This window comes from Enhydra lutris, unplaced genomic scaffold (assembly GCF_002288905.1).
Source record: "Enhydra lutris kenyoni isolate GAN:26980312 unplaced genomic scaffold, ASM228890v2 scaffoldscaffold55, whole genome shotgun sequence".
Classification (NCBI taxonomy): domain Eukaryota; kingdom Metazoa; phylum Chordata; class Mammalia; order Carnivora; family Mustelidae; genus Enhydra; species Enhydra lutris.
Window position 1 is genome coordinate 10016594 of NW_019154139.1, and position 21819 is coordinate 10038412.

Genomic DNA, 21819 nt, shown 5'->3' on the forward strand with positions numbered 1-21819 from the left:
TTGAGCAGAACTCAACATACTTCTAAGATGACTCACTTGCAACTGGCAAGTTGCTGCCTGCTGTTGGCTGGGAGTTCGTCCGGCTGAGGGTCCAGGACCAGGAGACATCCCTGTGGGTTGTGTTAGTTTCCCTAGGGGGTGACACTTGGGTCCCAAGAGAAAATTTGAGGTAGAAAATTCCAGTCTCTTAAGACCTTGGTCCAGAAACTAGGGCAGCATCACCTCTGCCCTATTCTGTTGGTCAAGCAGTTGCAGAGCCAGACGAAAGGGTTGAGAGACATCATGGGATAATGATAAGAGACATTATGTGTCAATGAAGCAGTGTCGAAGAATTTGGGGGCCGTGTTTTAAAACCTACAGGGTCCCTAAGTGTGGATTTCTATTTGTGTGTGTGTGTGTGTGTGTGTGTGTGTGTGTGTGTGTGTAGGAGGGCTCAGAGATATTTTCAATCACTATGACATTTTTCTTTCCATCAATTTTGAAGAGTTCATAGATATGAACTCTTCAAATACGGCTTTTCTTCAGTTCTTTTTCGGCTCTACTTAAATGTATGGTAGATCTTTTTGTTATATATCCTATGTCTTTTATCTGCTTTCCTGCAATTTCCATCCTTTGGCTCCCCACGTTCTGTTCTATTTCCTCTTTTCTGGCCTATCTTCCCATTTACTAGTTTTCTCTTCAACATTGTCCCATCTGCTTTTATACCTGGCCACGTTCTCACTTCAGCACTTGTTTTTTTTTTTTTTTTTTTTTAAAGATTTTATTTGTTTATTTGACAGAGAGAGATCACAAGTAGACAGAGAGGCAGGCAGAGAGAGAGAGAGAGAGGGAAGCAGGCTCCCTGCTGAGCAGAGAGCCCGATGCGGGACTCGATCCCAGAACCCTGAGATCATGACCTGAGCCGAAGGCAGCGGCTTAACCACTGAGCCACCCAGGCGCCCCAGCACTTGTTTTTTAATGCTAAAAAAAACTTCCATTTTTTAAAATAGATTCAAGTTCTTTGCCCCAATTCTAAATCTTCTGTTTTATCCTCTTGAATATGATCACAGTTATCTATTTATTTATTTTTATTTTTCTTTATTTTTATTTTTTTAAAGATTTTTATTTATTTATTTGACAGAGATCACAAGTAGGCAGAGAGGCAGGCAGAGAGAGAGGAGGAAGCAGGCTCCCTGCGGAGCAGAGCGCCGTATGCGGGGCTTGATCCCAGGACCCCGGGATCACAACCTGACCCGAAGGCAGAGGCTTTAACCCACTGAGCCACCCAGGCGCCCCATCACAGTTATTTAATTTATTTTTTTTAAGTAAGCTCTATGCCCAATGTGGGACTTGAACTCACGACCCCAAGAGCAAGTGTTGCCAACTGAACCAGCCAGGTGCCTCTTATCACTGTTATTTTATTTGTTTATTTATTTAAATATTTTATTTATGTATTTGAGAGAGGAGAGAGAGCATGAATGGAGGGAGAGGGGGAGCCCAAGGCAGGGCTCGATCCCTGGACCCTGGGATCATGACCTGAGCCAAAGGCAGATGCTTAACTGACTGAGCCACCCAGGTGCACCATCACAGTCATTTTAAAGTCTGTATCAGATGACGTCAGTATTTGCAGGCCCCTACTTACAGATCTATTCCCCTCATGCATTATTTCCGTTGATTTTCTTTCGTCTCATGTAGTGTCTCCTCCTGTGCTTGGTGAGTTTTGACGATGTCCTGGGCCTCGGATTTGCAACGACGCTTGTAGAAATGATTAAGCTTGGCTTGACATTTCTTTTATATTGCTTCTCCCAGGTATCTGGGAACATTACCAGTGAGGGTAATTTTAGTCCGTCTTCTGGAACGGAAATTATCTGGAGCTGAGCCGCAGTCTCCGGAAGGGTCTGTCTCCTTGTGGCTCATCTTATGCCTTAGTCCTTGAGGACCCCTGCCCACAGTAAGAGGGTTCATCAGGGCCCTCCCATCCCTGTCCCCGGAGCCCAGGAGGTTGCTGATGCTGTGGTGTATCCCTCCAGCTGCTCAAGTGACAGCAGCCCTAAATCCCAGGCTCACTTCCTGGGTTTCCATAACCCCCACCAGCCTGACACTTCATCCCTGTCTGTTTCAGTGTCCAGCGTCTTGAGCAGATGCCTTTCACATTTTGTCGTCCCTGGGACAGCAGTCTGGTTCCTGGTACCTGGTCTGTCGTTGCGGAGGTGGGAGTCCTCAGACAGATCCCATTTTCTTTTGGGTTCGTCTCACCAGCATTCAAATGCCTGATTCCACTTTCCCCATTAGCTACCTCTATTTGCTCCCCTCTGCAGCGAAACCCTTGACAAATGCGGTCTGTGCTTGCCTCTCCAATTTCTTATGTCCCAGTCCTTCTCCACCCCTCTCCAGTCAGGCTCCGGTTCCCATCATTCCACCAAAAGTACTTTGTCAAGGTCATTGATGTTTTATTGATGCTAAATCCAGTGATCCATTTTTAGTGTCCCTTTTAGTGTCATTTGGTATCACAATTTCGTTGTCATTTAGTGCCATCATGACTGACAGAGCAACAACGTTTAACACGGAGCGCTCCGAGGTGAGGAGGGAGGTGAAATGAAGCAAAACCAGGCGAGGAGAATGAGGAAGGGCTTCCTTCCATCTCCGCCTTTCTTTCTTTGTTCCTTAGCACTTACTACCAGCTGGTTGGTTTATTATACTCTCCTATTTTGATTTGTCGCTTACGCATTGTGTTGGTCTCTCCCCTAAGAACACAGGCTCCAGGAAGGCGGGGAGTATCATCTGTTCTGTTCATTAATTTACTCCTTCCATCTAGAACAATGGCAGGTGCAGAACATGCCCTCAGTAGGTATTTGCTAAACAGTCGCACTCTATCTCGAAAAGAGCAGGTGAGCCTTGCTGAGCCAACACTCCTTGGGCACCACCTCTTCTAGACCTTGGCTAGCCATGGGTCTTACATGTTGAGAGCCCTGGTCAACACTTCAAGTATCTTCAGTGTCAACCGTCATTATGTTTATTCATTTTCAAAGTGCCATTACTTGGCTGTCCCATCTGACCCTCTTGGTACCTCTGTGAGGTAGGTGGGACAGGTACAGGTAGTCTAATGTTTCATATGGGGCTCAGAGAGGGAAGGAATTTTTCAAGGGTCACCCAGCAGCTTAATAGCAAATCTTGGACTTAAACACAACTCTTTAAAAATGAGCAAAGTTTCTAATGATTGTTCTCTTCCTTTGGGGAGAGCTAGGGGGAAGGGGCACCATCTGAGTGGTTAAAAAAAAAAATAATTTTCTTTTCTGATTATAAAAATTATAGGGGCTCCTGGGTGGCTCAGTCAGTTGAGCATCCAACTCTTGGTCTCAGCTCAGGTCTTGTTCTCAGGGTCATGAGTTCAAGCCCCACACCGAGCGTGGAGCCTACTTAAAAAAACATAAAATAGGGACACCTGAGTGGCTCAGTCGGTTAAGCCACTGCCTTCGGCTCAGGTCACGATCCCAGGGTCCTGGGATCGAGTCCCGCTTCGGGCTCCTTGCTCAGCAGGGAGCCTGCTTCTCTCTGTGCCTCTGCCTGTTGCTCTGCCTGCTTGTGTGCGCTCTCTCTCTCTCTCTCTCTCTCTCTGACAAATAAATAAATAAATAAAATCTTTAAAAAAAATAGCAATTATATAAACTCACAAGTAGAAAATTTAGAAGCTTCAGAAATGGTTAAAGAACATTTCAACTACTACCCTACCAGGTACATTTTGACATTTTTTTTTAAAAGATTTTATTTATTTGACAGAGATCACAAGTTGGCAGAGAGGCAGGCAGAGAGAGGTACCCAGGCACCCCATTGAAATATTTTTTAAATATTTAAATATTTTTAAAATATTTTAAAAATATTTTTTAATATTATAAATATTTTTAAATACGGAGCCACCCAGGCACCCCATTGAAATATTTTTTAAATGCAATTTAGATCACATTGTATCACTTAAAATTTGTATCTTGCTTTTTTTTTTTTTTTTAAAGATTTTATTTAGGGGCGCCTGGGTGGCTCAGTGGGTTAAAGCCTCTGCCTTCGGCTCAGGTCATGATCCCAGAGTCCTGGGATCGAGCCCCGCATCAGGCTCTCTGCTCGGCGGGGAGCCTGCTTCCTCCTCTCTCTCTGCCTGCCTCTGCCTACTTGTGATCTCTCTCTCTGTCAAATAAATAAAATGTTAAAAAAAAAAAAAGATTTTATTTATTTATTTGACAGACAGAGATCACAAGTAGGCAGAGAGACAGGCAGAGAGAGGAGAAAGCAGGCTCCCTGCTGAACAGAGAGCCCGATGCGGGGCTCGATCCCAGGACCATGGGATCATGACCTGAGCCAAAGGCAGAGGCTTTAACCCACTGAGCCACCCAGGCGCCCCTGTATCTTGCTTTTTTACTGGACATTATAAAAATCACATTTCGCTGTTCTTTCAAAATCACGTCTTAATGGTTGTATAATAATCCATCACTTAGCTGGGCCACCATTTATATCCTATTCTACTGCTGGACATTTAAGTTACACACTTATTTACTTCCTACAGTGTGCGATGGCCAGGGACTTGAGGCCAGGGCTCTCGGATATCAGCGTCCAAATAATAGAAAGTGGATACAACGAGGATTTGTTTAAAAAAATTTTTTTAAGCACCATAACATGATATTAAAAAAACTGGAAACGAAAATCTTTTTAAATAAAAATAAAATCCTGACTCCATTTGGAGGTGGGTGTGCGAGTGCGTGCATGCGGTGGGAAGGGGAGTCTGGCTGGAGTGGGTCCCTGTGTGGCCAGAGGCAGGCAGCGACCCGTGTACAGGGTGGGGGCCCCAAGGCTTCTGCCTCTAGCAAGGGTGTAGGCCGAAGCCGGCTCATTTCTGTGCCTGTTCTCCTGTGTCCTGGCCCCACAGACTCTTCCAGCTGGAGACGGAGGCGGACGCCCTCGTGAACTTCCAGCACTACTCTTTGCAGCTGCCGCCCTTCTACGAGAGCTCCGGCCACGCCCTGCGCGAGGAGGTCCTGCAGCAGCTGACCGACCTCATCCGCAGCCACCCCAGCTGGTCGGTGGCCCACTTGGCGGTGGAGTTGGGGATCCGGGAGTGTTTCCACCACAGCCGTATCATCAGGTGGGCCAGGAGGGACGGTGCGAGTGCATGTGTGTGTTGGTGGATGGGCTCAGTCCTGCCTCAGTTTCCCTTTGTAAAGCCGAAAGCTGCCTGGCACCTTGGATGTGATCCGTGCTAGGTTGCTTCTCTGGAGAGCGCAAAAGAGGCCTTAGCTCCTCGTGTCTCCTTCCAAAGACCAAGTGCCCTCTCTCCTGTGGCCCCCTAGAGGGGACCGTGTGGGCCCCGCCTCAGGACTCCAGCTCCTCTGCTTGCCCTGAGGTGGCGGCAGCTTGTGTCAGCCCCCAGGGCCCCAGGCTCAGAATTCCTCACTGCCCTTGATAGCTTCCAGGCCTGTTCTTGGACATGGTGGGGATTAACCTCCCCGTGGCCCTGTCCCTTTCCTAGGGTGGGCATTGTTATTTTTTTTTTTTTTTATAGATAAGGATATTAAGACCCAGAAAGGTTACATGAACTGCCATGGTTAATGAGTTTTCTGCCTTTCGACCTGTTCTTTGCCACCCTACCACCACCCCCTCCAGCTGGCGGGGACCTAGACCCCGTCCCTTGTACGGGCGTGCAAGTGAACAACTGATAAAATCACATCAGTACCAAACAAACTGTGAGCCAGCCCTCTGTTGGAACCAGCCAGCCCGAGCATGGCAGGAAGGCTCTTGAGCCGATAGCCTGCTTCCCTCCACTGCCCCTGAGTTTCTCAGCACCCCTCCCTCCGTGTACCCACCCTACCCCCACCCCGCAGCTGTGCCAATAACAGGGAGAATGAGGAGGGCTGCACCCCCCTGCACCTGGCCTGCCGCAAGGGTGACAGGGAGATCCTGGTGGAGCTGGTGCAGTACTGCCATGCCCAGATGGACGTCACGGACAACAACGGGGAGACGGCCTTTCATTATGCCGTCCAGGGCGACAATGCCCAGGTGCTGCAGGTGAGCAGGGGGAGGGGCGGCGGGGTGACGGGAGCTGGCAAGACCTCGTTGTCCCCACTTATCCCAAGCTCCTTCCTGGACACCGTCCCCTCTTCTCCCCCACTTCCCTCCTCATGCCTGTCAAGGAGACACACCCTCAGCCTCCAACTTCTGACAACCCTAGGAAGGTTCCCCCAACTCTGTGAACTAAACTGGAGGCCCAGCCCAGCCAGGCATTCTGGTTCGGCTTGTCCCAAGCACCCACTGAGCCCAACCCTGGGCTGGGTTCATTTCAGCCCTGCCTGGAGGGGCCGACCGTCCAGCGGGACCTGAGCTTAGCTTTTTCCAGGAACTGCAAACTCCATCCGGCTCCTGTAGGCGTTTGCACCAGACATACCCCTCCTGTTAAATGTTTGATTATCGGGCTGAGAAATGAAATTTAAAATCGTAGACCGGTAGATGGAATGATGCTCCTAAAAGCTACTTTATGTGTTAGATGGAAGCGTTAGGATACCAGACAGGATTTCACTGCCCCGAGTTAGAAGATTTTCTTTTTATTTATTTATTTATTTATTTGAAGACTTCTTTTTATCTTTTTTAAAGATTTCATTTATTTATTTGACAGAGAGAGAGGGATCACAAGTAGGCAGAGAGGCAGGCAGAGTTGGGGGGGAAGCAGGCTACCTACGAGCAGAGGCCGAAACGGGCCTCGATCCCAGGACCCTGAGATCATGACCTGAGCCAAAGGCAGAGGCTTAACCCACTGAGCCACCCAGGCACCCCTGAAGACTTTCTTTTAAAGGTGATGTCCTTCTCCACCCTGGCATCAGAAAGGAACGACACTGTTCCAGAAAATATGCGTTCATGTCGTCTGGTTGGTGCACAGGGAAGGGACTTCCACGTGCCCTGGTGAACTCCATCCTTCCTGAGAGCCAGCTCCGCGCCCGGCTCCATGGCTCACAGGGGCTGCCTCTGTGCAGACGGCAGACACATACTCAGCTGTCCTTTGTCGTGGGCTGCTCTCATGTCTGGCCCTGTGCTGAGTGCTGTGTGTTCCAGTTAATTCTCCAAATAGTCTCTCTTGGGTGTGGGGGGAGGTCAGGATCCTCCTCTCATTGCCAAAGAAACTGAGGTTCCATGAGGTTAAAGAAACGTGCCCGGGGAGGGGCAGAGCTGTGAGCTGTGGGGCTGGCCCTCGATCGGGCCTCTTTGCTGTGTTCTCAGCCTGTTGACAGGCCCAGCAAGGTCCCCTGGGGGACACAGGACTTGTAGCTAACCTATAGAGATGGCACGTGACCACAAGTGAGGAAGTGAAACCTCCTGGCTTTCTTTGTAAAACTGGCTTGTCTGTCTGTCTGAGTGCAAAAAAGGGTGTTTTTATTTTTTAAAAGATTTATTTATTTGACAGAGACAGCGAGAGAGGGAACACAAGCTGGGAGAGTGGGAGAGGGAGAAGCAGGCTTCTCGCCGAGCAGGGAGCCCGATGCAGGGCTCAATCCCAGGACCCTGGGATCATGACCTGAGCTGAAGGCAGATGCTTAACAACTGAGCCACGCAGGTGCCCCAAAGGTGTTTTTATTAAAGCATAGGACAGGACCCATGGGCAGAAAGAGCTGCCTCTTTTTTTTTTTTTTTAATTGAAAAAATTATATGTGAACCTAGCAAAAAGAAATTCAAGCCAGAGAGATGAAAGTAGGATGAGAGTATACAATGAAAAGCAGGAATTTCTCCCCTCCAGACCCCCAGGGCCCATCCGCGAGAACAGCCTCCGTTCAGGTTTCCTGGTTGAGAAGTTTTTCCCACGAGCCCCGGCCATGCCAGACCAGCCCCCCACCCCCGTCACAGCCGGTGTCCTGTCTTCCTGCAGACCCCTGTCTCTGTGCTTCCCTTAATGTCCCTCCCATGTTCTCGCAGAGTCCGACTTCCCTTGCCCTCACGTGGGCTCAGGAGATGGGCAGGGAGGGTGTTGTGGAGGGTCGTGGAGGGCTTGTGTTCATGGGGCCCCAGCCCACCCCGGTGCCCCGCTGTCAGCTCCTAGGGAAGAATGCATCGACTGGCCTGAACCGGGTGAACAACCAGGGACAGACCCCGCTGCACCTGGCCTGCCAGATGGGGAAGCAGGAGATGGTCCGCGTGCTGCTGCTTTGCAATGCTCGGTGTAATGTCATGGGCTCCATTGGCTACCCCATCCACACGGCCATGAAGTTCTCCCATAAGGGGTAAGTCCTCACTCCTCTGCCCACTGGTGGGGCCTGCGGCTCGCGCAGCACTTCTCCTGGAGCACAGGTGAGCCCTGGCCTCTGTGGGCTCATTCCATGCATTTCCGACATTTGGGCCAAGGGCCAGCTTGGCCCGAACAAGGTGCTTGAACCTGTAGTGGATGTGAGCCTCAGTCCAGAAAGTCAGCTGTGCAAAGAGTAGAATTTTGAAATGTTTTCTGTAATACACCTTCATTTCTGGCCACGAACCTCCCTTTACCGATGAGAGAAGAATCATCCAGATCTTCCCCGGAGTCCTTCTTTTCCACCTCCTCCAGGTGGTCCCCTGGCACATGACTCCTTGTCAGAGTCACGTGCCACCCCAAGAGGGCTGGGTCCTAGAGATGGGTCCTCTTCTGTCTAAGCCCACCAGCCTGATCTGAACACCTTCGTGGCTATAGTGCTACCCTGTGGCTTCTGTAGATTCCTGGCCGAAAGCCTAGGATCGCTTGGTGGGGTGGCCCTGAGCCCCTTCTGCCTCGATGTGCCCATGGTTCCTGGCTAGTGGCCCTGCTGGGACGAAGGCTCCAGGCCCAGGCCTTGGGGAGCTCTGGACCACTCTCACATTTCTTCCCTCTCCCCAGACCTGCGAAACCCTGGTCTCAGGAAAACTCGCCATATAAAGTGTGTGTGTGTGTGTGTGTGTGTGTGTGTGTGTGTGTGTGTGGCGGGGGTGGGGTGGGGGTGGATAAAAGACATGAAGGGGATGCCTGGGTGGTGTAGTCAACCGGGTGTTTGACACTTGGTTTCAGCTGGGGTCATGATCTTGGGGTGGTGAGAGCCCCGAGCCCACCTGAGATTCTGTCTCTCTCCTTTTCCCTGCCCCTCCTGCTTGTGCTCTTTCTTTCTCTCTCTCAAATAAATGAACCTTTTTTTAAAAAGACGAATATCTCAAAACAGTGCCTAGTGGGGACAGTGTCTAGAAAGACTGACTGACAGAATGAACGGGTCAGTTGGTCCCTCTATCTGGGCGCTGTGCTAAGCGCTGGCCTTAAAGAGACAGAAAAGAGAGCAGCTCCGGGACAGGTGACACAGAAGTCACCGGGTCCTTCTAGGCTGTGTTCTGGACAGGCAGGGGGAAGAGCACAGAGGGTGGCAGGTGCATGGGGGGGGCAAGCCTTGCCCTCCCTCGGGTTTTCCCTTTTTCTGGAGTCTCCTAGAGTCTGCGCCTACCTTGCCGGCCCCGCTGGCATGGCCATCCCCTCAAAGGCCTAGTTCAAGTGTGGACCAGCCCACCTTGCCCTGATCCTCCGCAGCACAGCCAAGGCGGGCTAGAACTTTCAGGAAGACTTGACCAGCTGGTCAGAGACGGTACCGACACCCTCATTCCCAGTAGTCACATGCCCTGATTGCAGGTTGCAGCCCGAATGGGCACACATGATGGTTGATGCTCTTTTCTCCCCGGAGGTAGTGTGGCAGCCCCGTGCTGGCTCAACTCCGGCCACCCCAGGCTTTCTTGTCTAGGGTCCTGGTATTGCCCGGCTCACTGCTCACTGCTCAGACACCTCCAGCCACATTCTGCTCTGCCCCTGCGAGGCCCCCCACCGCGGGGCTGGTACACATCACAAGGGATCATGCACAGAAGATGGTGCAAGTGGCCTCACCGCGGGCACGCCCTACACAGCCCCGCATGGCCACGTCCTCCCAGGGCCCCCACGGGGACATCCCTCTGCCAGCACGCAGTAGCCAGCACCGCTGTGCCCTAGAAAATCTCAAGCATCAGAGTTATGGAGAGAGGTCCCGTCCCAGCTCCAGTTTGGGAGCCCCTTTGCTATGTATGTCAACCCAGTTGACCTTTACAGAGCCCGGTTTGCCCTTGGGCGTCAACTTTGACTTTGTAAAATGTTTTCAAGGTTCATTCATGTTGTAGCACGTATTCCTTTTTTTTTTTTTAAAGATTTTATTTATTATTTGACATACTATAAATGAATTTTGTTAATTTTTTGTAAACAATACAAAAGAGAGAGGGAGGGCGCACACAGAAGCACGGGGAGCAGCAGAGGGAGAGGGAGAAGCAGACTCCCCGCTGAGCAGGCAGCCGGATGCGGGGCTCAATCCCAGGACCCCGAGATCATGACCTGAGCCAAAGGCAGACGCTTAGCCAATGGAGCCACCCTGGTGCTCCAAATTCCCTTCCTTTTTAAGGTAGAACAGTAGTCCATGGACCACCTTTTGCTTTTCCCTTCACCTGCTAGTGGACATTTGGGTGTTCCTCTTTCGGCTAACGCTGCTAGGAATATGGGTGTATGGGCATCTCTTTGCGTTTCGGTCATAGACCCGAAGTCTATGGGAGTGGAAAGCAACTGCAGTCTTCACTCCTCTGCCTGGAGCACCCGAGTGGCTCAGTCGGCTAAGCATCCAACTCTTGATTTCAGCTCAGATTGTGATCTCAGGGTCATGAGATTGAGCCCCAGGTCGGGCTCTGCACTCAGCATGGAATCTGCTTAAGATTCTCTTCCTCTCCCTCTGCCCCTTCCCCTGCTCTCTTTCAGGTAAATAAATAAATCTGTAACTCATCTGCCTGTACTTCCTGCAGGATGCTGGTCCCTGCGTGAAACACCAGCAGTGGATGGTAGGGGATGGAGGGCAGCCATGTGCCAGGCACAGAAGTGAAATGTCTTCTCTCCTTTAATCCCCGCCAGTCCAGTTAGGACTGGGCCCGTGTTGCAGATGGGCTCAGCCACTTACCGGAGATCAGCCAGTGAGGAAGCTGGGGCTGGACCTCAGGCCTACCTGACTTTAAGGCCAACACTAGTGAGAGCGATCATTGCTAACTGGAGTTATCAGGGAAGGCTTCCTGGAGGTGGGTGCTTGAGCTTTGACATACTATATGCTGGTTTACATGCTGGTTGGTTCTGTTGCAAAACCAACAGAAATTTTGCAGAAACTCTCCTTCACCAGGAGATGAAGCCCCAGGTCTTGGCCTTTTCCAGCCCCAGGCCACCTCCCTCCACCTCCACGACCTTCTGTACTGCCCCATGGCTCCTTTCTCCCTAGGTGTGCTGAAATGATCATCAGCATGGACAGCAACCAGATCCACAGCAAAGACCCTCGCTACGGAGCCAGCCCCCTCCACTGGGCCAAGACCGCTGAGGTAGGCAGAGTCTGAGGGGAAGTGGTAGGTGGGCAGGGGGCAGAGTCCCAGAGCCCCAAGTTCCTCAGCTGCCCGCAGGAGGGCAGCTCCTAAGATGACTCTGGGGATGGCGCTGTGAGGGTTGGTCTCTTAGTGGCCCCACAGGGGGAGAGGACAGTCTGGTGTTGCTCTGCCGCTCACTGGCACAGTGACGATGTCCCCTCCGTGAATTGGGGGTCCTGTGGCCTGCCTTTGGAGGTGTGAAGTCAGCGAGGTAATGTGTAAGAAAATTCTTTGTAACTCAGACAGAAGGTGGTGTGAGGCCTTGGCTGGGCAGCTCCCCAGAGGCCTTCCCTAAGCCAGGCTTCACCCCCTGGGGAGGATGGAGATCTCTGGAAGCCGAGCTTGGCAGTGCACTGGGTGCCCCCGAGAATGTGGCTTATTCTTAAACAAGGGAGAGAGGAGATTACCGACCTCTGTAGGGTACCTTCTGTCTGCCAGTGGCTAGACACCAAGTCAGGCCCTTCCGTGTACGTTTTGTCGTGCATTGTCACTGCTCTGTGAAGTAGACACTTGCATTTCTATTTTCACAGAAGAGAAAAACTGGGTGCAGGGGGTGTGGTGACCCCCCCAAGTTCAGAGGACGGGGATGAAATGGGGTTGAACTTTGGGCTCTGGACTGTTTGGGCTCCAAAGACCAGGCTCCCCGGGGCTGCCCCGGGTAGGGCTGTGTATTGCCCAGGCCCAGGGAGGGGTCAAACCTTTGCAGGACCCCAGGGACAGTCGCAGGGAGTGGGGCCTTTCTGGGAGTTTGCAGAGATGCAAGGGGTCCCGTTAACTCCAGGCAAGAACCCAGAAGCCCCTTAAATCAGCATATCTTCAGCCTTTTGTCCTCTACTTCTGGGGTGCTGACAGCATGGGCCAAGGTCTAAGGCCACGCCCAGAACTGGGGCCCACCCCCTGAGTTGTTATTGTGGCTAGAGCTTTCCAGAAGTCCAGTTCCTGAAGGAGTCTCAGGGAGGAGGTGGAAGTGCCTGGGTGTCACCACGCACTCCATCACGGACCCTGTCTCCCGCAGATGGCCCGCATGCTGCTAAAACGGGGCTGCGACGTGAACAGTACCAGCAGCACAGGGAACACGGCCCTGCACGTGGCTGTGATGCGCAACCGCTTCGACTGCGTCATGGCGTTGCTGACCTACGGGGCCAACGCGGACGCCCGCGGGGAGCACGGCAACACCCCACTGCACTTGGCCATGTCGGTGAGCCTGCGTCTGCCCCCAGCCCTGGCAGCTCCTGCAAGGAGGGCCGCCTGCCTGTGGCTGCCCTCCCGCGGTGCCCCCTCCAACCCCCGCTGGGAATCTTTCCTCAATTTAGACCCCACCTTCTCCCTTAGGAACCTTCCGTGTCCCCCTCTCAGCCCAAAATATCATCTCCTTCCTCTGCGCCGCAGTCCCTCCTGCTCCTGGGCTCCCCATTTGACAGGTGCATGGTGTGAGAGGGGAAGTACAGCCCCAGCGACCCGCCGTGGCCTTGGCCAAGTCACCTGTCGGCCTCAGTGTCCTTATCTGGAAACCCGGGGTATCGGCTCCCACCTGGCAGAGCCGTTGAGAGAAGAGAGTGGCAGACCCTTGGTAACTCCAGGAGCATCCCTGAGATGTCCCGGAGATACCAGTTCTCCCCCTGCCCTGCATCCTTAGGGGAAGTACTCATCTACATATTGTTCCTATCTCCTTAGAGATTCCGGTCTCCTAGTCCACACCTTAGAGGGGGACTCTAAGTTCCCAGAAGGCAGGGTCTGCCTTCTCATCTTGGTGGCTCACGATAGGGATTGGCCACAGTTTTTGGCTTATTATAGAGCATAGGTCCTGCCCTTAAAGCCCCTCCAGTGTGGAGAGATGACCAGAGTATGAACATACAAATTGCAGGGAGGGAATGTCACTCGTCACCGATGTGCAGGGAATGTCACTCGTCAACGACATGTGTAGGTATTCGGTACCTCGTATTCCATAGCAGTACCACGTGTACGTATGTACGTTCCACAGATCACCAAGGGATGGGATTGGACAGGCCTCCGGGACTCTAAAAGATGTAGATTGAGGACACACTCAGAGACATGCTGTTTTATACCAAAGGCCATAACCGTGTGGCGACATTGTTGTCTGGGAGGTGGAAGCCCTAAATAAAACCGTGGCCATTTTTCAGCACTGAATGATCCCTTAGAATTATCTAGCTCATTGGTTCTCAAAATTTTGGGTCCATGTGGTCCCATTGTATGCTTAAAAAGTGATATTGATGATCCCAAAGACTTTTCATTGATAAAGATTGAAGATTAAAAATAAGAAGTTTCCAAAATATTAAGTCAGTTAAAAATGACAATTCAGGGTGCCTGGGTGGCTCAGTGGGTTAAAGCCTCTGCCTTCGGCTCAGGTTATGATCTCAGGGTCCTGGGATCGAGCCCCGTGTCGGGCTCTCTGCTCAGCGGGGAGCCTGCTTTTCCCCCCTCTCTCTGCCTGCCTCTCTGCCTACTTGTGATCTCTGTCTGTCAAATAAATAATAAATAAAAATCTTTTAAAAAAAATGACAGTTCACCAGTCACAGCCTCAATAAGTAACATTTTTATGAAAAACAACTTTATTTTCCCAAACCAAAAATAATCGAAAAGAGTTGGCATCATTTTACATTTTTTTAAAAGATTTTATTTATTTATTTGACAGAGATCTCAAGTAGGCAGAGAGGCAGGCAAAGAGAAAGGAAGGAAAGCAGGCTCCCCGCTGAGCAGAGAGCCTGATGGGGGCTCGATCCCAGGACCCTGGGATCACGACATAAGCCGAAGGCAGAGGCTTTAACCCACTGAGCCACCTAGGTGCTCCTTGTTCTACATTTTTGCGAATCTTTTTAATGCCTGGCCTCAGGGAAGACATGTTGATTCTCATGTCTTCTGCTACATTTATTCTGTTGCAATGTGTTGTTGAATGTATGTTGGGTTTGAAGACAATCTGGGCTCACATAGACAGGTTGTTGAAAAAGATACACAGTAGCGCCTTCTCAGAGAATCATGAATATTCTTCACTGTTGCACCTAAACTGGAGGAGGGTTAGTTTCTGACAAGTCAGTTGCAAGTGGGACCCACAACCATCTCCGTGTCATACTTCGTTCCCTTGGTATCTCTTGCACTCCCCTTGCATCTTTTACCCCTGCGTGATTTCAGGTCATCCTTGGAAAATACTGGCTCACTGTGCGTGCGTAGGACTGTTGAACCATTTCATTATACGGGATCGAAACCCCACGTTTATAAGTACCCTCACTGATCTCATCAGAAGAGTCTTCCAGTTCTGGGAGGCTGTCAAGCCCGTCATGGCATATACAAGTGTTCTGGAATTCCCATTTTTGTTTGCGAGCTTGAATTTTATCATTGGCACAAAATGTGGTGGGCGTTTTTCTTGAAGTGCCAGGCTCACTGCATTCATTTTTGAGAACGTGTCTTCTGCATACCCAAGGCTGACCCATCGTACGTAGCTCTTCAGTCATGATCCCAAGTAAAATGGCGTTCCAAGAAAAAAAAACCTGGTTCTGCTCACAACCCAAACAATTACATCCATGCTTTTCCTCAAGACAATGGTTGGTTCCTCAAGATGATGCCCCAGAAATGCCTATGCTTTCCCTCCATCTTTTTTTTTTTTTTTTTAAGATTTTATTTGTCAGAAAGCGATTGAGAGTGCATAAGCAGGGGGAGCGTCAGGGAGAGGGAGAAGCAGACTCCCCGCTGAGCAAGGAGCCCCATGCGGGACTCCATCTCAAGACCCTAGCTTCATGACCTGAGCCGAAGGCAGACACTTAACTGTCTGAGCTACCCAGGTGTCCCGATTTCTCTCCATCTAATGACACAGAGTAGACAGTGTCAAAATTTAATAAAATTAATTCTTACTGAATGAAGGACATTTCCTAAGGGAAACTGGCTATTTAATCAACTGGGTGATTTCTTTCTGTGAACGGGTGGCAGAAAGGAAAACCAGGGCAAGTATTAGTTTGATGCCCCGGTCTTGTGGAGGCCTGGGCAGTTTTATCCATCACTGTTTTTACACCATTGGTGCAAAAGTCAACGCAATGCAAAAAGGGAACATCTTGGTTTTTTTTTATAAAGCAGGGTTTCTTTTTTTTTTTAAGTTTACTTATCTTTTTTAGTAATCTTTACCGCGCAATACGGGGCTCAAACTCAAGACCCTGAGATCAAGAGCAGCACGCTCTTCCAGCTGAGCCAGCCAGGCGCCCCTATGAAAACAGTGTGATGCTCGTGAACCCTCCAGAGGGTCTCCCATATTCACAGAGGGGCCACAGATCGCTCTTCGAGAACTGCCGATGTCCCTTGTTTACCATACCGCAGGCACCTGCGGACGAGCCTCATGGTTTTGGGCACATTCATGAACCATATTTATGGTTATGACCTTAATCATTTAAGTTGGTTGGTTTGCTTCTAAACTTAAATTTATTTAGAAGGAAGTGTTCGATCACTACCGAAAGGGGTAAACCAGTGACGCAATAGAAAGGTAAAGAAAACAGAAATGCGTAACTAACGATACAAGCACACATACTTAGCTGTACCCTTGTAAATCCTAATGTACGTGGACCACCATTTGGAAAGCTGTATTCTAGACACGACTCTTCATTCTCTCGGCAAGAAAACTGACCCCAGGAAGAGGGAGGTGATGAGACCAGAGCTCTGGTCTCCAGGTGGCTGGCTTATTAGGTTTGTTTTGGGAAACCATGTCCCGCGCCCCCCTGCCCAGCCTCCAGATGTTAAATGCACAGTGCTCTGTGGAGGGAAGCTGCACTTGAAGGCGACCATCAGGGAGGACGTGTACTCTGTTACCCCTCATAAAAGACACCCTTGACATGATGGGCAGGACAGCCTTCCCTTTCCCTGCCTGCCCTTTGCTGCTGCTCCTGAAAGTGATTAGCAGCTGACCCTTCAGTGTCCCCATGGCTCCTGGGGCGGGGGTCCTAAAGGCCTTGCTTCCAGAAGTTGCTGGTGGGGCTGGGGACTGGGGGTGAGTCACTTCCAGCTTCTGCCTGGGTTATTAAGTGGGTGGGGGCTCTGAAAGCTCCAGCATCTTCTCCTGTGCCCATGAGAGGCCCACCAAGTTGATGGGCAAGGTGAAAAAGGCTGGCGTCCTTTCCCTCTTGTTTCCCTGAGCTGTTGCATTTTCCCCTTACTCCATTCCCCAACAGAAAGACAATGTGGAGATGATCAAGGCCCTCATTGTGTTTGGGGCAGAGGTGGACACCCCCAATGACTTTGGGGAGACTCCTGCATTCATAGCTTCCAAGATCAGCAAACGTAAGTGCCCTGCACTCTGGACCAGAGTTGGGCGTGGGTGGGTGGGTGCATGCCCAGGGGAAGAGGGTGGTCCCAGCCATCAGGCACCAGCATCCTGTCCCTACTCACCCCCTCCCCACCTTGCTCCCTGCGTGGAGTTTCCAGGAGCACCTGGGAGGCTGAGAGGGGAAGCTTTCTTTGCCCAAGAACAAGGGCCATCACCAGTAGATGGATCCCAACAGGGGGCTTGCCAAATCGATGTCCTCTTCTGTAGGGCCCCCATCCTTCCTCAGGATGCCTAGACTCCTGGGGAGGTGGGTGGGATGTACAGCAGTCGTTAGCCAATTGCTCTTTGAGAATTCACCGCGGGACCGCTTGTAGGAACAACCGTGGGTTGACGCATGCGCGGCACCCCGGGGTGGGGGGGGGTATGCGCATGCCCAGTGCACACAGGCTTGCTGCACGCCCTGCATGTTCACTTGGGGAGCCTTGGCGTCAGAGCTGGAAAAAGCAGGTCATTCTCCGCAGAAGTCTGGGTCCCCTCGAGGGGCTTCTGGGGAGTTGGGGATGTTGCTGTGGGTGTGTAGCTGCTAGGGTGCAAGTGCGCATGTGCTGCGCGCTAGGAGGAGGGTAAAGCCTCCAGGCTGAGTGGTCCGTTTTGAGTTCTGGAAGGGACCCTCCGTTCAGCGGTTTTGAGAATTGCTGAACATAGAGGCAGGAGTCCGGTTTCCTTTCTTTTTAAATTAGGTTTTTAAGATAATTTTTATTAGATATAATTAAGCCCAATCTTGTTTTCTTGTTCTTTTTTTTTTTTTTTAAGATTTTATTTATTTATTTGAAAGAGAGTGAGTGAGTGGGAACCAGGGAGAGGGGTCGAGGGAGAGGGAGAAACAGAGTCCCCGCTGAGCAAGGACCCCGGCATGGCAGGGCATGGGGCTCGATCCCAGAACCCTGGGATCATGACCTGAGCCAAAGGCAGATGCTTCACCCACTGAGCCACCTAGGCACCCCTGGAGTCCTGTTTTCTTGACTGAAAGTGAAGGGACAGGGGGGCCCCAAATACTCGAACTGGGCATATTCTGTGGCCCCAAGTACTCGGACTGGACTTCCATATTCTGTGGTTGACTTCCGTGCCTTCCCAGGCCCCGGGAAGCTCTTTATAACAGACTGGAATCAGCCCCCGCCCCACCCCCCAACCGCACCCAGTTCCCCCGCATACCCAGGCCACCTGGTAGATGAGAGAGGGGACCTGGTGTGGAAAGGAAGGGCCTCTCACTTGCGTATTGACATCATTTGTGATCCTGTGCGATTCCCCCCTCCCCAAACCCTGACTAGTCGTCACCAGGAAGACGCTCTTAACTCTGCTGAGAACCATAGGGGCCAACTACAGTCTCCCACTCACCCAAGAGGCCCCCTCGGAGCAGAGCTCCACTACGACACATCACTCCTTCTCCCTGGAAAGATCTCAGCCCCCACCGATCAGCTTAAACAACCTAGGTAGGCCTCCCCCCCACCCGCACCCCCCCAACCTGGCCCCGCTCCGCCACACTCCCTCCTCTCCAGCTGGTCCCCAGGTGCTGGGATCAAAGCAGTCTTGATCTGAAGGAAACAGGGTCTAGGGTAGAAGTGGTTTAAGGGAGCAAGGAACGATGGGGCAGGATCTCTCAGCCTCTGGAGGCAACCAGCGACTGATAGAGCCCAGGGCCCTGGGTTGGGGGTGGGGGTGGTGTCCCTGGCTGTTGGCCCACAGTCCATGTCTCCTGCGAGAGTGCCCTGGACACCGTCTCAGGTCTGGGCATCCCCAGGGCACCCACGAGGGAGGTTGCTTTCATGGTTCCAGTGAGGAGTGTATCTGCCACACCGTGCATTCTGTCAGGCCTGGGGCCTGTGTGTCCCCTGCTGGCCCCATTGGTGACCTACAGGCCTTTGAACATATCCAGGCAACCTGCCTCTGCCCCTGTGTGTCCTTGGTGCCCATGGAGATGGCCCCCAAGGAGATGGGGTCCATCCTCTGGGCTTTCTGTGGGCTGGTCCAATCGGGGCCCGAGATCATTTGAGTGTAGTGTCCCCTGAATAGGGCAGTCAGAAACCAATCCTTGGCAAGCCCGCTTTCTTCTTCCCACCTTGCTGTGGAAGCAGACACCAGCACCGTTAGCCAGTATAGCCCAGCCTAGCCTAGAGTCAGGCGAGGCAGAGCCCACAGCCACAGTCGGTGCATCTGGCCTTGCCCCTCTCCTCCCTTGCCCATCCCCACCCAGGCCCTTCTCCCCCACCCCCACCCCATCTTTATCTCTCACTTTTACAGGCAGGCCGTCACCCAAGCCAGGCGGGATGGTGGGCCTGGGGCGCGGCGTCAGATGGGTAATGCCCTGGGCCTTGAGGGGCTGGTGAGCCTGCCGAGCCCCGAGCTCACTGTAGCTCTAGTTCCCTCTCTTTCCCAGCTGCAGGCCAGACACACGCAGCCAGCCTTTCCACCCTCTCCCTGGCACTCTGTCCACTGCCTCTCCTGGCCAGTCTCTCCTGCTCATATCGCCCACCCTCTGGCCACAGGCCCTGGTGAAGGGGAGGCATCCTGCCTTGCAGCCTGCATTCCTACTTTGCTGCTTCTAGACTCTGCACAAGGATGGGGAGGGCCTGTTGGAAGCTAGATGGCATGGCAGTGCCGGGCCAGGCAGGAGGGCAGCCAGTCCATTGGGGGGTGGCGGTGGGGGATTGGGGCACAGAGCAGAACAGAGGGAGTGGTGGGTGCAGCTGATCTGAGAGGCTGCTGAAGTTTCTAGACCTGGGATCAGGATGAACAGCATCTGGAGAGTGGTTGTTTATCTCTCTCCACTCATGGACTTAACCTCAAGGAATGTCCAGACTCAGCCCTTTTGGCTAAATGACTTTGGACGAGTCAGTCTCATAAAGCTCTTGGAGCCTCCTCTGGAAGTTGGGGATAAGGATTGTGGTGATGATGGAGGTCAGCAGCTGCGCTTGCCCGATGCATGAGAAAATGCTTCGGGAGCTGAGAAGCATGGGGCATGGCGGGGTGCTCGGGCTTCGGGGCTTTGGGAGGAAGGCATCAAGGAGAGTCTGGGAGCTGGCCGGGTGGGCTGGGGCCCTTCCCAGAGCGGTGGGCTCCCCTCCACATTCTAGCCGAGTTCACCCCAAGGGGCTGGTGGCCTCTGGCTTACCTGGGTCCTGGGACACAGAGCCCTTCCTTGCGGCTGGAGGCAGGTGCTCCTGCTGGGGGCAGTTGGGGGAGGGCACAGCCCCAGAGCTGCTCTCTGCACCCATGGGATGGTGGGAGCCTGGCCCCGTGTGGCTCCGGCCCACCCTACCCTGTGCTTCACAGAACTGCAAGACATCGTACACATCTCCCGGTCCCGGAAGCCAGCCTTCATCCTCAGCTCCATGAGGGATGAGAAGCGAACGTAAGTGGAGGAGGGAGGGAGACCGCATGTTCACGGCTCTGCCTGGTGCTCTCCAGCGGGCTGGGGCTTTCGGCTGGTCCCCACCAGGTTCCCTGCGAGGTAGTGGGCATCCTCTGTAGTTCACAGTGAAGGGACCGGCTCTTCAGAGAGCCTGGGTCTGCTCTTTCGTCAGTGACCATGCAGGCTCAGGGGTCACACAACGGAGGTGGCTGCACTCCTGTCCGTTCCCTCCTGCCCTTGTCCCGATTTGTTAGGGAAGGTCCCCCAGATCCCCTCTGTGATGCTGAGCCTGTTTCCCCTGGTTCCACCCTGTCCCATGGCCTGCTTCCCCCCATGGAGCTCGTGGATGGGCCGGCTTCCCCACCTGCTGTAATAGGCCCATTCTTGGAGGCAGGCCTGGGAGATGGGCACAAAGAGCAGAGGCCTTGGTCCTTGAGGACAGTCCCTGGGGCTCAGAAACTGTCTGCCACGCACGGCAAGTTCCCGGCATAGATGTGCTTGGGATCGACTGTGCTCGCTCGCTCTCTCTTCTCCTTTCTATAATAGAGTTGCTTTCTTGTTCTCTGGCTCTTACTGTTCCATGCTCCCAACAGCCTGCCTGTTCTGCACGTGGGGGACCTGAGTCCCAAGAGGTGAAGTGACCTCTGGCTCACACAGTGAGCATCAGAGCAGAGTCTTTGGAGCCTGGGTCTTTGGAGCTCACGCCCTTCCTGCCGTGGCAGACAGGTGGCTCTACCTCTCCTTGCCTAAAGGGTTGGCTCACCCTTGGTAGGTCCCACTCCTTTCCAAGGCTGCCCTGTGACGTGTGCCCTGGAGGCGCCCCTGCCCCGTCCACACTCTGGAGGTTCCTGCCACCGCGCCTCCCAGCGGCACATGTACACACATACACATGTGCACACACCTGCGTGGGGGCCAAGGAAGGTACCAGAAGGAGGACCGACCTGTTCTGGCCCATAAGAGGAGAGAAGGCAGATTCTCCGGCAGGACCAGGGTAGTTAGCCCCAGCCGGAGTGCCCTCCTTGCAGGCGGGACTGAGGAGAGAATCAGGACACCCCTGGAGGGACCTCCCCATGCGGGGCTGTGGGTCACGTCACTCCGCCGTGCTCCATCTGGGCCGATGTCTCTGATATAAGCCCTACGTCCTTAGAAAGGTCCCTCGCATGTCTGCTTGGGCCTCCAGTGACAGCGCAGCCTCCCCTGCCACCCTATGGGCTTGCTGTAGGGCCGGGCAGCTGGTCCTGGAAGACAGGAGACCCTAGAGGTAGGCCAGCCTGGTCCCCATCTCCCAGCTGTCTATTGGGTGGCTCTCGAGTTCCCTAGACTTGGCAGCCCTGTGCAGAGGGAGCTTCCGGCCCATCTGGGGGCGGAAGAAAATGGAAATGCTTATGGAAGCCAGGAGTGCTCCCCACAGATAGAGCGGTTGCAGGAGGAGCGGGCTCAGCTGGGGGAGCTGAGGGCCTCAGAGCAGGCTTCTCTCGGCAGGGACTTTTAAGCCGAGACAGAAGGATGAGGAGACCAGAAGGAAGCTTCCCGGTCTGAACATAGACCGTGACAGCCTTCCCCGGGCCGGGAGCTGGGCATGGCTGGGCCGCGGGAGATGTGTCAGGGCATGTGACCGAGCACTCGGGAGTCAGCAGACCCCGGTTGGGGACCCGGCCATAGCAGTTCCCAATCTTGGGACTCTGGAGGGTCACCTCACCTCTGAGCTTCGTTCCTTCACAGATGTGCACTGGGGGAGCAGTGCCTCAAA

General features: G+C 52.8%; 1 protein-coding gene across 4 annotated transcripts in view; it reads left to right on the forward strand.

Annotated features, from left to right (window-relative positions):
- The window catches only part of LOC111157482 (phospholipase A2 group VI), a 53619-nt gene that overhangs the window by 14902 nt on the left and 16898 nt on the right, over nucleotides 1–21819 (forward strand). For 3 of the 4 annotated variants that reach the window (XR_002641305.1, XM_022518908.1, XM_022518909.1), the window contains exons 4-11: nucleotides 4892–5107; nucleotides 5844–6027; nucleotides 8038–8225; nucleotides 11262–11358; nucleotides 12416–12598; nucleotides 16566–16674; nucleotides 17989–18150; nucleotides 19991–20069. Coding sequence is in view for 3 of the 4 variants with exons in the window: in XM_022518908.1 (XP_022374616.1) it covers nucleotides 4892–5107; nucleotides 5844–6027; nucleotides 8038–8225; nucleotides 11262–11358; nucleotides 12416–12598; nucleotides 16566–16674; nucleotides 17989–18150; nucleotides 19991–20069 (1218 nt within the window). In the remaining variant the exon portion in view is untranslated. The remainder of the gene's footprint in view (nucleotides 1–4891; nucleotides 5108–5843; nucleotides 6028–8037; nucleotides 8226–11261; nucleotides 11359–12415; nucleotides 12599–16565; nucleotides 16675–17988; nucleotides 18151–19990; nucleotides 20070–21819) is intronic. The other variant, XM_022518911.1, reaches the window with a different exon arrangement.